The following is a 15,522-nucleotide window of genomic DNA, read 5'->3' as shown; positions in this document are numbered from 1 at the left end:
ACCTATTATGGCCACAAAATTATGTTACATCAAAAGGTCAACAATAGAGCTCTTTGCTTCCATGAACCAACACCAGCCCAGGGAAGGGAAACTGGACCTAGACAAGCTAATATCAGGCAGAACATCGTCATCAAGATGAGAGTGCCATCAAAACACTATTGGAATACAGAATTCTGGGTGATGCCGTCAACCACAATATGAATGACAAATCACATTTCAGCAGACAGATCTTGCAGTTCTGATGCTAAAGGAAAAAGTTCCTTTGAAACGTAGAAATGAAATCATCAAATTCAAAACATTTCATTTTAGGTATCTAAATACCATCAAGTCTCTGACCCTCTCGTAACTATATAAAAATATGGCTTTAATTCATTGTTTAACAAAGCCAAGAACAATTTCAACCATTGGTGTCCTTTCAATTGGTCTTTGGGGACATTGCTTTATCCTAGTCATAGTTCTCTGAATCTCTCTAGGGATGAATTTTTCAGGAATCATCATCTTCTGGAAGCTTTTCCAGTCTGGTCTAAGTCTGTGTTCCCATTGTTCCTTCTGCTTCCCTCTGTAATAATACCTTGCACATAATATCAGAATATTCAACTTCCTGGTTTGAACTCTTGAGAACAAGAATTGTGCTTTACGTATCCTTTTATGCCCACTGTCTAGCATGGCAATCTGTAGATTTCTTCTCAATATGTGTGTACTGAACAAATAATGAGTAAATTCTTAGGAGAATAATACTCATATTTTTTAAAAATCTGTATTAAATTAAACACTATAGTGAGAATAAAATCCAAGGATCATGCTGCAAAAATCCAGTGCCCCATTGGCCTCCACAATTGAGTTGTGTCATTTGCTTTGCAAATTTCAGTATATTCTCCCATTCCATATTTCATAGTCAGATAATAAAGATAAATAACTGTATTTTATCTTAATTCAAATGTACAAAATATGAGGAAGATTTTATGAAAAACAAAGTTACTGTTGGGAAAAATAGCAGACTTTTTGAAAAAATTCTAAAGAACCTCTTAAAGATAAACAAGGAAAATGGTAAATATCTAAAGCTATCAAGTACATTGTGTAAGAATCTATATAATGAAATAGCTTAAATAGAGAAAATTCCCTTTACATAATAAAAAGCTTTATTTGTGAATCAACAAGTGCTCTTTGAACTTTATTAAAAATGTTTTGACATTATCAGGTTGTTTAGTATAGATTTACTGAAAATAGCACATTTAGTTGCAACACAAGCCTTGAAGTTAAGTGGTTAGTTTAATAAAACAGAGTTTCCATAGTTACCACAGGAAAACAGAGAATAACTTTTATTTCTTTGGAAGCCAGGAAGGAGCTTTAGAGAAAAGATTAAGCAAACAGACCCAGGCAGGTTCATTATGTGGAGCTTCGTACCTGATTGGTTTTTTAAAAGAGGAAACTTAATATTACAGAAAATTAAAATTTTCCCACTAAAATCTATGGAAGCACATTAAGAAGTGTGAACATTTCCTTTCTCTAGGTGTTTCCAAGTAGATTCTGGGTTACAGGGAAAGCTAGTTTAATCCAGCATCTCTGTGAGATGCGTTTTTTGCTCATAGTATTTTGTTAATAAACCTTGTAAACAAGTGGTTGAAAATGCCACCCCAAAGACAGCAATGCATTGCTCTGCTTGACGAATCAAGCAATCTTAGATCTAACTTTACTATTCATGGTCAACGTTTTGTTGAAAGGCCTGATGGAAGGGAAATTGAAATCCATGCTAGTGAAGATGTCGCCTTGTGCCAGCTTCATTGTTTTTTCAGTTTAGCATGGAGATGTGCTCTCTCTGAGTGTTAATGGAGGTCACTGTTGCTCTGTCCTTTGCTACATCTAACCCAAGGAGTTCTTCACAGTTGACTGTTGAGAAACAAAATGATATGGTTTCTAGTATCTCACCTTCAGCTCGCCAGCCTTTAAAGCAGCAGTGATTAACAGGACTTTTACAAAGTTTCTATGTAGTTACAAGGACAGTTTCAATCTTCTGTCATTTTTTTGCATTAGCTATGATTATGCTTTTACCACAAAAATGCATTTGTTTTAAAGGTAACAATACAGACTGGGAGAATAGCTTATGTTTCATCTATATTTATCAGCACTCACTGTACATTTGTGTCTTCATTACCAGGAAATATTAAGGGACATTGTGCCATCTATTCCTGTTTACAGTTTATTATGCAGAGATAGGAAACACTTAGCATGTAAAATGAATGTAGAAATTATTCCTGGATAGAAACACGGACATTTCCCACTCGTTGGCTCTTTCTCCTCCATCACCGGATCAGAGTGTAATTGTCAGTAATCAGGCCTGCTTGCTGCTGATAAAACCACTCTGAATGCTAGCAGCCTTCTTTGTGTGATGACTCAATTATTCCAGAAGTGCCTCATCAAATCTGCCCCATCAGCTGGGCTAATAAATAAGGAGAAGAAACTGGCCCCCCAAAGCAAATTATAAATCCATTTGCATTAACCATTTCGCTGGTCCATGATCTAGGCAGAAATAAGCATGGCAGATTGTGTTAAGCTTATTTGAATATGTTTATAATGTTTACAGCATGCAACTTTTTTTTCCCACAAGGTGTTAGAATTATCAGTCATGAATGGCATCTAAATGCAGTTGTGTTAATTACAGCAAGGCTTTAAGTATCTTTGAGGGCTATTTTGTTACTTAAATCAGGTGAAAGTTAAATCATCTTGCAGAGAGAAATATAGGTCTTGCATAAGTTATTGGAATTGCTTCAGAGCTTAAGGAGAAGAGATCTATGTTTTATTTTTACAGAGACTGGAAGGACAAATACAAACACTGTTATGCGTACTAGTGTAAGTGCAATTACTTCATATCTATCACAGTGAGAACCGGAAGTTATTGTGATGCTCTGGATGACTTCAACAATCTGCAAAAGCAAAAATTGCGTTTTTCTGGGAGCCTATGAGAGTTGCTATAGCATTCCCTGTACTGAAAATTCTTTGAAAGGTTTTTAAGGCAGAGATTTCAAAAAGCTGGGCAAACTGGTAAAAATCATTTAAATTCATCCACAGAAATTGTGTGCATTGACAAATTTTATTCTTTTAAAATGACAAGCTATACTGAATAACAAGAAGTTTTGTGTGTATATTTACAGCAATCACTCGGGGAGGCAAAAAATGTTAAAAGGTGATCAAGAAAAGTAGTCTGTTTGCTAATATCAAATAATTCATCTTGTTGAATATGCAACGATTTAAAATCTGAGACATCCTCCCTAAAAGTAAGCGAGATACCATTGACCAACTTTGCCATGGGAGCTGTTTATCCTGCAGAGTGGTTCCAGTTTTGCTGAAGCTCTTGTTTCTACTCCTGCTGTGATCAGGGGCCTAATTCTGGGCTGGTGGTAAAAATGAAGTTTATGGCCAACGAAGAGTGTTTGTCTTTGCCTAAACATCTTAAATGAAATTTAGTGCTTATCTTCATTTGCTCCAGCCAAGGAAGCATATGCCCTAATATCAACCTGGAAAGCTAGGCAGAAGAAAGTCATTTTTGATGGCATAAATATAAAGTGGAAAAGGCTTACATAATTTTTGTTCATCAACTTCTAAATATATAATCTCTTGCTATGTTGAAAATACCAATTCTGCAGCTGATTGATTAGGAACTCCAAAATAAAGGGTTTAAGTTTTCATTAGAAATTTAATGGAGCAATATGGGTTATACAAACTTGACTATAACTTAAAGTATCATACTGACTAATATAAAACTAAAACTAGAAACTTGGGACTGTAAAGAACTTGTGTTAACATTCAAAAACCTGAGCCAGGCAAGGTTAATCCCCTCTTTTTCATCATTCCAACTAACAAATAATTGGTGAAGATATTAACGTTAGAAGAGCGATTAAGAGCTCAATCTATTGTAAATTGTGGAGATATGGCCTCAAGGCATAGCAATACTAAGGTAAATGTGCTAAAATTTTTATGTTTACTTATTTTAAAAAAAAAAACAAATCTCAGAGTGGTCTTTGGAGTCTGTATCAACATTCTGAACTTCTGAGAGGATGCTGTGGTTTATATCAGAGCCACAGAATGGTCTGGTTCCCGTGGTATGCAAGTTCCAAAATGAAATTGGTGATGCTGATGACCTTGTATTAGTTACTATAGTACAAGGCAATGAGTGCTACATACATTTCATATTAAACTCATTTGCTGTTTCAGCAAAGTTTTCCCTTTGACTTTAGTTCTGAGGACTTAAAAAAAAAATACATCCTTTGGAACCATAAGTAAATTTTTTTTTTTTTTGAGACAGAGTCTCACTCTGTTGCTCAGGATGGAGTATAGCGGTGTGATCTTGGCTCACTGCAACCTCTGCCTCCTGGGCTCAAGTGATTCTTGTGTCTCAGCCTCTCAAGTGGCTGGGATTACAGACGTGCACCACCACACTTGGCTAATTTTTGTATTTTTCGTAGAGACGAGGTTTCACCATGTTGGCCAGGCTGGTCTCGAACTCCTGGCCTCATGTGACCCACCTGCCTCGGCCTCCCAAAGTGCTGGGATTACAGGTGTGAGCCACCACACCTGGCCAAGGACCCATAAATAAATCTATGATTGTCTACTTTGGGGATACAATTAACATGTATATCATTATCAGTTTAGGTCATTCATTCTACCTGAAAAAATATAATCTGATATACTCTATTTTTGAAGAAAGTAACACACCAGACTCATTACCTTGTAGCACAGGTTTAAAGAATTGTCTTTCTCAGAAGTAGTACTCACCCATTAAGCAGCCGTAAAGGACTGAGAGTCCCTACTTATTGGCAGATAGTAAAGTGGACAAATGTAGTTCTTCGTGATGACTTCATTTAACAAGTGAAGCCATGTCATCATCAGAGAGCACACTTAAGAATTAGGTAGCCCATTAGGTTACTAACACCTTGCTTGTCATATTGTTTCCTTTTTGAAGATTCCTTTTTCATTAAAAAATGAGTTTCAATGCAGAAGTATTCATCTAAGCAGGCGGGGGCTGAAACTAACTGTTACAAGTTCTGAGAGCTTGATCAAGATTCTAAGTCTTAGGTTAACTGCCTTCAAAAATATGTATACTGCATGAATATTTTGGTAAGGCCTTAACTCTCATAACATACTTAAGATCAAACTCAAAAAAGTATGGCAGTTAAGACAAATGGTTTTTTAAAGGTATCTCCTTGATCTAATAGTGCACATGCAGGGGCTAGAGGGATCCGATGTCAGTGGCAGATTCCTTTTGGTATCTGCCAAGGGTGTGCTTCCAAACAGCAGGTGGGTGGAGTTATTAATGATAGACACATGGATGGAGAGCCTCTGCAGGGCTCCTCGTTCCCATTTGTATTTTGGTGTGCTTAGACTTCATAAGCTCTATTGTGTCAAATCATATTTCTAAACTTATATTTTGTCAGTGCCCTCTGTGCACTTCTCCAAGCCGATCTCAGCTGTGCTGCCTTCACTCTCTTCCCCAGGGAGGGGAGCCACGGCAGATGGGGTTAGGGCAGAGGGCTGATGCATCTGACAGCAAACGGCCGGGCTGTTGAGTGGAAGCTGTGAGCGTCAGGAAGCTACTTTTCCCCTGAGAACCAACTAACCACTGAAGAAAGTTGAAAATGAGCCCTTTGAGAAATGCTATTAAAAGTAGTAAAAAATTGCAATTGTGCAGATGATGTGCTGCTGTGTGCTTATTCGAATGCTAATGAGTTTGACATTAGGGAACTCAGAGGCTTTACAGCTACTCCCTTATGTGATTCAGTTCTTTATTGGCAATCTTTGAGAAAATAAATGGAAAATGTATTGCTAATAAATACATAACACGATAGGGTATTAGACAAAAAGCCATTACTTTCAGGATTTAGAAAGAGCTTTGTTTGCCAGTGTGACTGTTTTCCAGGATCTTTTGTTTTAGGTTAGTGTATGGCAAACAAAGGGGAATAGGCAGGTGGAAAGCTTCAGAACTCTTTCTGAACTGAGGGTGCAATAGAATAGGCCAAAAACATTTGGAGAGAAAGCCATTTTTTTTTCTTTTAGTTGCAATCAAACACGAACTAAGAATTCCCAAGCTCCTGTGCTACTTTTCAATTCTCACATCATGTGCAGTAATCTGCTCTATCACTTGAGAATTTTATCTCCATTTTTCCACAGGAACTATAGTTGCTGACTTGAGTTGAAGAAGCATCTACTTAATGTCTGGTCAAATCCTACAAGAAATACAGAAATCTATGATTAAAAAGCTGAGCACTTTGATATACTGCAAAGGGTAGAGAAGGCAGGACGGCAGAAATCTTCTGCAAGGAAGGTTGGTGGCTTGCGTTTTAAAACATCAGAACTGCCAGACATAAACATTTTAAATGTGCATGGATATACATGGTATTTGTATAAATTGGTTCCTGTAGTATGTTGAGTGCACCACACTGAATTTCAAAGTTTTCTCTCAAGGGCCAAATGGCCTGATAAAAACTGATTCTGTGCTCATCCGCAGGACCAAATAGAGGTGAGGCAGCTCTGTGTATGATGACTGAACACAGAGTAAACCAAGGGCAAATCGTTTCATTGGACAAAAAGTTAAAGCATTAGCAAAAGGATTAGTATCATGTTATGATGGTCTCTTTAAAAAGAACCCTAAGTAACAAAAGAATACATTTTGGATCTGCCTTTTGTGACCGCTTGAGTATAGTACATTCCAAATCTTTTCTAAACTTTTTATTTTGGTGGTTAAAAATAAAAATAATAGTAATGATCATTGAGAGTCCCTCTTATCGAACTTCCCAACTAAATTGAAGAAGTAATACAGAGGTAAGTAGATGGATAGATAGATAGATAGTTTGGTAATAAAGACAAAAATAAATTTGACTTACCTTAAAAAATAAAAAACAATTTTTCCCATTGATACATAGTATAAGAATTGTCATTCTATTTGTACTCTAGTACAACCAAACTATAGATAAGTGTCAACACTTTGTTGATTGTTCACTTAAGTGTTTATTGCTGCTCTTCTATTTATTCGTCCAGCCTGATATACTTTTCTTGTTTGATTTCTTATCTCAATAGAATGAATTTCAGGATTTATCATTAAATCAGACAAAGTCATTTATTTAGTACCCCTGACACAGCAGGGCAAACTGAGTTGGCATACAAGTTACCTGGAGAAAAAGAGAGGTAAGGCGACATTTTTATTTATTAAAAAGTAGAACACGTTGAAAGAAAGTGAATTCAATCAAAGAATTTATATGAAAGCTCTCCTCTACAACAGATCTTTCTCTGTGGATTTGCTTACAAATTTATTGTTAGTGCTGAATTTAGAATTGTGATTTTTTTCAGAAGCACAGCTATTTAATATTTTAAAATATTAAATAGGCAAAGTCCTCTGAGCCTACAGCCCTTTTCATATTGATTGATATGTGTTATTTGTTCACACATGTTTGCCTTTAAAGAAAGTTTCTTTGTTAAAATGTTTTTCGAAATCCAGTTTACATTCATTTGTTAGAAATTAGTTTGTTTATGGATTAAGAGTAAATAAGCGAGATTTTTTAAAGCACAGTGTTTTAAAAAGTACTGTGGATGACTTCTGGAGTGAATTTATGCAAACACTAAAAAGTAAGGAATTGGATTATACTTGAGAGAAATCTATTTCAAATGATCTATCCCTATATGAAGGAGCTTGATTTCTAACATTGACATATTTTGCAACAGATGCATCTCAAAATATCAGCAAGAAAAAAATTTTAAAGGCCCTTTTAGTGTGTTACTTGCCCCGAGTTATCTTTAAACTGGGCATATTAAAAATATATATCAAAAAACAAACCGTCTTCTAAAACATAAAGCTGGAGATTGTCCCCTAATGTCACAAAGCTGTGACTCTGAGGCCGTGGTACGGCGACTAATAGAAATCCTTGGCACAAGTTGGTTACCTAAGGGAATAATAGGACTATTTGCTGGAGTCGTTTGGCAAAAAGACACCAACACATGGCTTTGGTTTATATTCAGCATTGCCAGTTGCACAAAGTTGCAGGATGAAGTCTACAACAGCAGTGACAACTCAGAAATCAGGGAGAATGAAAACCAACCATTCACCTTACGATGCTACCCAAGCTTGATTCAGGTCTCAGATTTCTTTATGGCAGGCATTTCTTTTTTTTTCTTTTCTTTTCTTTTTTTTTTTTTTGAGACAGAGTCTTGCTCTGTTGCCCAGGCTGAAGTGCAGTGGCGCCATCTCAGCTCACTGCTAGCTCCAACTCCCGGGTTCACGCCATTCTCCTGCCTCAGCCTCCCAAGTAGCTGGGACTACAGGCACCCGCCACCGTGCCTGGCTAAATTTTTAGTTTCACCGTGTTAGCCAGGATGGTCTCAATCTCCTGGCCTCGTCATCCACCCGCCTCGGCCTCCCAAAGTGCTGGGATTACAGGCGTGAGCCACCGCACCCGGCCTAAGGCAGTGCATTTAAGGCAGTGCATCCTAAGCTCTAGGAAATTCCCTTTGAAAATCATCTCCTCTGAGGGGAATGTGCCTACACATGGCCCTCAGGAAGATCTGCTTCACAGAAAACTGTACTTAAAATGACAGCGGACTGAATCTAGTTTTTCCTTTGAGTTTGGTATTTACAGGGGTAGGAGCGATTAGGGGAGACAAGGAGAAAGATCATAAATCCAAAGTGCACACATCCTTCGATTCTTCAGCTCTCTATATAGAACCAAAGACAGTACAATAAGAGGTATATGAGAACAGAGCATTGAAATCAAGAATAGTGTGCAAATAAAAGATGAAAAGTTCTGAAAATTATAAATATGTCATCACAGATGGCATAAAAAAGATATGGGTTTGTTAGAATTTAATTTTTTTTTAAGTTTACTTTCTGAATTTGTTCCTATTCTTCCTGAGTTACTAATAAATGTATGAAAACAAAACTAGAAAAATAAGAGGAAGGGAAGAACAGAGAAAAAACATACTTAAACATTCTTAGTATTCCTCTCCACAAGTCAATTAGCATCCTTTTAGTACTGCAGCTCATTTTTCCCATGATTTCTGCTGTGTGACAGGTAAACATCTTTGCTTCCATTGTGAGCTGCCCCAAAGCTATGTTTAAAACACAATGATGCCAGAATCATCAAAAGAAAGGGCACTCAGTGGAAGATTCTTTGTTCTTCAATTTGGCCAAGTTTCAGTCCAAGATGCTGGCGTCATCTAGTAGTTTGATTTTCTGGGCCTAGCCATTTCCAACTTCCTGAGTTTTTCTTCACCATTTTTTTTAAACACTTGTTTTTTGAAAAGGAAGCGTCCACTGTAGATAAAGTGTTCCTCATGGAAAGGACCCCAGCTGCTCTTCTCAGCAGTCACAGATCTTCCTCCCACCATTGCTGTGAGTCCCCAGGATTGAAAGGACATCTCACAAGAGCAATGTGAAACAGCGATGGAGCCGCACTGCCAGGTCAAAAATCTCAGGAGATGAGCAGAGCAAAATCTGGTTCAAAAGGGAGCTTACTGCAAGTTGAATGTGTGTGATGGACTTCTTAAATTAAGAGTGGCAGCCGGGTGTGGTGGCTTACCCCTGTAATCCCAGCACTTTGGGAGGCCAAGGCAGGTGGATCACCTGAGGTCAGGAGTTCAAGGCCAACCTGACCAACATAGTGAAACCCAGTCTCTACTAAAAAAAAAAAAAAAAAGATTAGTCAGGCATGGTGACACAAGCCTGCAATCCCAGCTACTTGGGAGGCTGAGGCAGGAGAATCACTTGAACCCGGGAGGCAGAGGTGAGGTTACAGTGAGCCGAGATCATACCATTGTACTCCAGCCTGGGCAAAAAGAGCAAAATCTCATCTCAAAAAAAAAAAGCAAAGAGTAGCTACCTGCATGATATATCTATCTAACTAGACAGTGTTTTTTAATAAGTAATTAAATTTTTACTTGGACAGCTGGGTTTTGTTTTGTGTTTTTGTTTTATTTGTCATTAGGTTAAAATAGAATTTTAAGTGAAAATGAAATCTTAAGGGAAATAAAACCTCCACACATGTCAGTAATTGGCTTGTGTGAATGAAAGCAAAATGGAGTTTATGAATTCTATGTCCTGCTCCTTGAATCTCTTCCCTCCCACAAAACAGCAATTCCAGGACTTCCTCTTCAGCCCAAAAGAAGGTACCAGATCTGTGCACTGGGGCGATGTGGAAGAGACCTGCTTATTGCCCCTGATGTAAACTCCAGTAAGAAAAGACGTCAAGTACAAGTACTAGGAAATCACTTTATACATCTGTTTATAGGTTTGTAAGTACATAAAGATATTAAATGAGAGCTTTCCAAACTCAACTCAAGAGTTCAATTCCATTTTCTGGTCATTTTTCTTCCTCATTGTATACCTGCTTATTTCCATTTCTAGCTCTTGCATGTTTTCCTCCAAGTTTTGCTTTTTGGCCTCTTTATTTTATACATGTCTTTTCCTATTGCCATTTCACCTTGCATTCATTCACGCCTCTCCCCAGAAAACTGGGACATTAAGCCCTTTTCAAAATGTTTTTTCATGGCATTATTAAGAATTAGAGACTAAGCAAGAACCACTTTCTTCTCCTTTTTATGTAACTATTGTACATAATAAGTTGATAGTTATCATTTAAACTGAACTTTTTTCTTAAAGTAGTTTCAAGTTAGGGAAAATAAGAGTGGCAGAGTTTACCCTTACTGTTCTTACTCCTATCGAGAAGTAGATTCTCAAAGCCAGGAAGAACCCATTATAGGAATTTCAGAATATATCTTCTGTCGGTTTTCATCTATAATGAGGTATATGATCATGAAGTATATAAATGCCCTAAGAAATTTGGAAAGGGACAGCTTTTTAAAAAAATAAAACCTCTGTTTTGAGAAAAGAAATGACTCGTTAGGTTTTACAGAATTAATTACAAGCTTGTCAGTAGTATTGGGGCTTAAGCAGTAAAGACGATCAAGTCTTCTTTTCCAGGGAGAAGAAAACAAAGTTCCCAATAAGAAGTGTAATTTTCAAGACTGCAGTACAAATTAGGTTGATTTCTTGAATCACACCATAATCATGTGCCTCATCTCTAATTCTGGAAGACTTTGAAAGAATGATAATCTACCTCCACCCCATCCCAGGGGCCTGAACACACACACTGAAGTAGAAATCTTTTTCCACTTCTAATGATCCATTACTTGGACAAGGAACTCATTGAACATGAGACCTGATTTTACAAAACTTAAACCTTTCCATTGGCAATTTATTGGGGTCCATGAGAATAATCCAAATGAAGAATACTTAAAATATCTACTCCCATAGACAAGGTTCTAGAAACCAAAACCTATTTTTGAATTGAGATTTATGAGAAGAAAGAACCATCTCCTGAGCAATAAACTCTCCACACTGAAAAACACATACGCCTTGGGTTTCTTATGTTCTTATTTCCCAATGACCCCCAGACTTGAGTAGACACAATGTAGTAACTTTTGTTTTTTACGTGTGAAGAAGAGAAAGCAAGTGAAACAGTTGAGTTGTATATTATGGCCTTGATCCATTTCACTCCTGCAACTTGACCCACAAGTTAAATTTGAAAACTTAGTTCTATGAATGAGTTCTCAGTTTTTAAATATGTTTGTATAGGATATCTATATCCTAGACCAACAAGAGGACAATAGCTCAAACAGAACACAATTATGAGACCAGCATTCCAAGCACAGTCAAAGGGAGGTCCATGAATATTTATGTATCCTTTCCAATGACTTTAGTGGGGAGCGGCTGCCTGGAGTGGTGACAAGGCAACCAGGCCCTTGGGTAGCTGAATTGCAAAATAGAATTCAGCTTAAAGCCGGTCTAAAGAAGATTGCACTTAAGTGTGCTTCTGAAATTTTGATTTGTGTCCACTGGCACTCTTTGCGGGTTATGTTTAGTTTTGCTAAAGAAACTCACGGAGTTCATCCTTGCCTTCTGGGTAATTCTTCAGAGGGTTAGGGTGAGTTAATAGCATCCATGTGGCAAGATAACAATAGATTGGTGTTGCTTTGTGGAGGCTCACACATAGAAGTGGCTTCCTCAGAAATATGTGTTGGTTTTCATTATTTTAACCCTCACATGCTACTGATCTCTTGTCATCTAGTTATTCATTTAGCACATGGAGGGGCGTTCGCTAGAGTTGAGCCACTTTGTATGCAACAGAGATACTCACGGGCAGAGGGGGATTTCACAACGCAGTGCTTACTATCCTGAGTAAACCAAGCCATTTTCATCTTAGGCAGTGTCACATCTGTCATAAACTCATATGGCTTGAAAAGAAGGAAAATCGACAGGAAAAAAATCGCCCGTGTTTCATTGTTGTTTTCTCTTATTTTGTAGTTTTAAAGTATTCATAACAATGGACCATTTTATTTAGACCATAGCAACTGCCGTTCAGCAAAGGCAGTGAACACTTTTTGTTTGCTAGTTTAAAAAGCAGTTCAACGATTGGTGTGGTGTTTATTATGAAATGATGACAAAAGAGTTCTGGTGGTTTTAATAGTTTTAGCTTATGAGAGCTGTCGTTAATTTTGTCTGTAGTGTTGCAGGTGAAAAAATGCACAATGGATAAATAGTCTATATTGGTTTAACTGAACATAATATATAGTGTGTTCTGGAGTTGTTTGTCTCAATAGACTATAGTAATCAAAAGTAATGAACCTATTATGTGCAGGACCTTGGAGAGCGTCGAATGGCAGTAAAAGTGTGGCACATAAAAGGTTTATTAAAGGAAATTAAAGTCCATCATTGCCACACCTGCTCCCCTATTATAAGTCTATGGCAGGTCAGTGCCTTCAATCACAACTCAGCCTCTGAGAGCAGAAATGCAGCTCCCATTACCATTGCAGTCACACCGCATCGGAGCTAGTATCAGGATTTAAGGATGGGAGCCACTGAGCACACCTTCTGCCTGCCTCTGATTTTCAACAAGCAAAGCAACTTATTTACGTTTAAGAATTCCTTCTGATAATGTGCAGAAGTGAATTAAACTAAGAGATTATTAGCAGATTCTAGTGAAATGGATGAGTGTATCAAGGTCAGAGTCTGAAAACAACAGGCTTTTAAAGTCTTTGCATCCCTTTGATAATTGATTTGATGACATTTAAAATATTTAGTAATGATGTTTTGGGGAATTTGATACTGACACATATATCACTCAAATTTCACCTTCCTTATACCTTTGAATGATTATAACTGGTATTTATTCTGAAATTATAAGAGTAAACGTATGTTGCTGTTGATAATCAAAATTTCTAATGGTATTTTCTGGGGGCATTTCAGGGGTTTGTCTTCATGGTACTTTTTTACACAAAGAATCATTTTTTTTCCCAAGCTTAGAAAGAGATATGTATTCGGAAGAAAGGACTTAGATTTTAGTAAATTGGTCTGAAATCTTTTGGTTTGACACGTGAGGTTTCGTCTCCTTCACAGCCACTGTTAATGAGACGAGCCTTTTTCCATCTTTGTAATGCCAGAAGTGTTTGAGTCACTTCAAACACTTGTGGACAAGGACATCTGCCCTCTTGTCGCTGTTCTCTCTGGTTTCCAGCAACTGTGGATGTATTTCCAAAGCTGGTGGTGTGTGGGGGGAGTCACGGTTATGTACTATAGAGCCGGGCTGTGAGTCAAGAGCATGGAAGGCTACAGTTTTTCATAATGACCTTCAGAACTTCTAATTACATGTTTTCGTATTTTGGTCAATGTCAAAGGAATGACCTTAGGACTTTGTGTTCATGTTATAGATGGATGCAGAGGCTGAAGATAAAACGCTGCGTACTCGCTCTAAAGGAACTGAGGGTGAGTTAGCAAGCAGGTTCTATGACACTATGCCTACCACACCATGAAATATGAGAGTTCCAGTGCTCAGTCCCTCATGTGCAGTCAGAATGATTACAACTTCCTCAGGGCTTCTTTTTTCAAATCAAGCCAGGACACTGGCTCTTGGCATGGAGAGGCAAAATATTATGAACTAGGAGTTAAAGAATTCAGAAAAGTCCAAATGATATATGATGCTAATTTTTACAAAATGCAATCATGAGTGGATTTGAACATCATGCAAAACAGCATAAGGTTCAGCAAGTGAAGGATGTTTCATGGAAAACTTCAAATTAATGGCCAAAGGAAAAGACAGAATGATTAGTTTATTGCCAAAGCAGGTTTTGATTTTTATGTTATCTGGTTTAGTGGTTCCCAACCTAAACTCAGTTCAAGTAAAATGATGGTGTTTGTTTTTTGACTGTCTCTACTGGGAATTTCCAGCAGCTCTGATGTTTGGAAGGTTTAACTTGCTGGTTATCCCTCTCTTTTTGTAACCAACAGATGGTAATGTAATATTGAAATATAAACAGACCCTTGATGATCTAAACATCTGGAAAACAGGATTGACTGGCAATAATACCCCTTAAGGAAAATAAATTTTATTATAATTGGCTATATTTTTGTGACCCTTAATTCTAAGTGGAAAACTCTAGGTTCACCACAGCCTCTGAAAACACTCGGATAGCTGTTGCCTACCCACCCCACCCCACCCTCCTTGGAGTTCACCTCACAGAGGAAGAGCTGCGGCAAAGCCGTAACCCTACAGCTCTTTAGAAGGGTGTTGAGATGTACAGTTGACAGTGGCTGATCAAATGGAATGCTTTCATTATCTGTATATTTGTATATGTAGTCAAGGTAGTTAATTCCTCTTTGAGCAAAGTCCAGAATCCCAAAATTTTTAATAAATTCAAGGATAATTGTTTTCAGTTAAAATATAACCACGCTTATCATTAACCATGGTAACCAAAATGCAGAATAATGCTGTGCTCATGAGACTTTTTTCTACCTAAACAGAAATTTTGTACTGTATTATTTTCCAGTCTTACTTTATATTACTTTTAAAGTAACCACATTATATATCCTAATATTTGGAATGTAGTATTTCTAAACAATAGCTTTTTTATGGAGCAAACTTCTCAATAGGATACCAGCTTAAGAAAAGCAATTTGACCCGTTATTTGGAATAAGTTTATGCCTGCCATAAATATCAGCATGCTAGGGTGTGTATTTGGATTATTTGAATTTCTTCTTTTGACTTCTAAAAGCACAGTACTCTGTTATACTTTTAAAATGTGGGTTTTTGAAAATTTGCAATTCCTTTTGGACTTTAAATTCCTCTGGCACAGGCATGAACACCCTTAATAGAGCCAAAATGTTCTTCTAGAAATGAAACAACTGTTTCTCATGAGGCATGAGTAATCTTTAAAACCACCTGTTGTCTCTGTCAATATGCTGCTTATCCTTGTGTAGGCAGGTATTTATAAACATGAACTTCTTTAGTTCCCATCATTTCAGTCAGAAAAATCAAAGCTGTTTTTCCTGTAAGTTCTTCATTTTTAAAAGGTTGGTGATATTAACATGGCTGAAGCTCATCCTCCCCTTTGTATATGGCGGAAGTTTACGAGTAAAAGCATGGGACATATTTATTTAGTAAAGTTTTACCAGTTTTATTTGAATATGCGTGAATATTAATAAAAATA

At 37.3% G+C, this 15,522-nt stretch overlaps 1 protein-coding gene across 4 annotated transcripts in view; it reads left to right on the top strand.

Moving 5' to 3' along the window:
• ST18 (ST18 C2H2C-type zinc finger transcription factor) overlaps positions 1–15,522 on the top strand; it is a 137,091-nt gene that overhangs the window by 19,011 nt on the left and 102,558 nt on the right. For 2 of the 4 annotated variants that reach the window (XM_073018081.1, XM_038000518.2), the window contains exons 1-2: positions 10,160–10,268; positions 13,747–13,801. In XM_073018081.1, the coding sequence (XP_072874182.1) occupies positions 13,747–13,801 (55 nt within the window). In that variant the 5' untranslated portion in view covers positions 10,160–10,268. Of the gene's footprint in view, positions 1–6,162; positions 6,317–7,068; positions 7,177–10,112; positions 10,273–13,746; positions 13,802–15,522 lie in introns of those variants that run through there. The other 2 variants (XM_038000511.2, XM_008000616.3) reach the window with 2 other exon arrangements.

This window comes from Chlorocebus sabaeus, chromosome 8 (genome assembly GCF_047675955.1).
Source record: "Chlorocebus sabaeus isolate Y175 chromosome 8, mChlSab1.0.hap1, whole genome shotgun sequence".
In the NCBI taxonomy this organism is placed as follows: Eukaryota; Metazoa; Chordata; class Mammalia; order Primates; family Cercopithecidae; genus Chlorocebus; species Chlorocebus sabaeus.
Note: the sequence above shows the minus strand (reverse complement) of the source record. Positions and strands in the feature narration are given on the sequence as shown.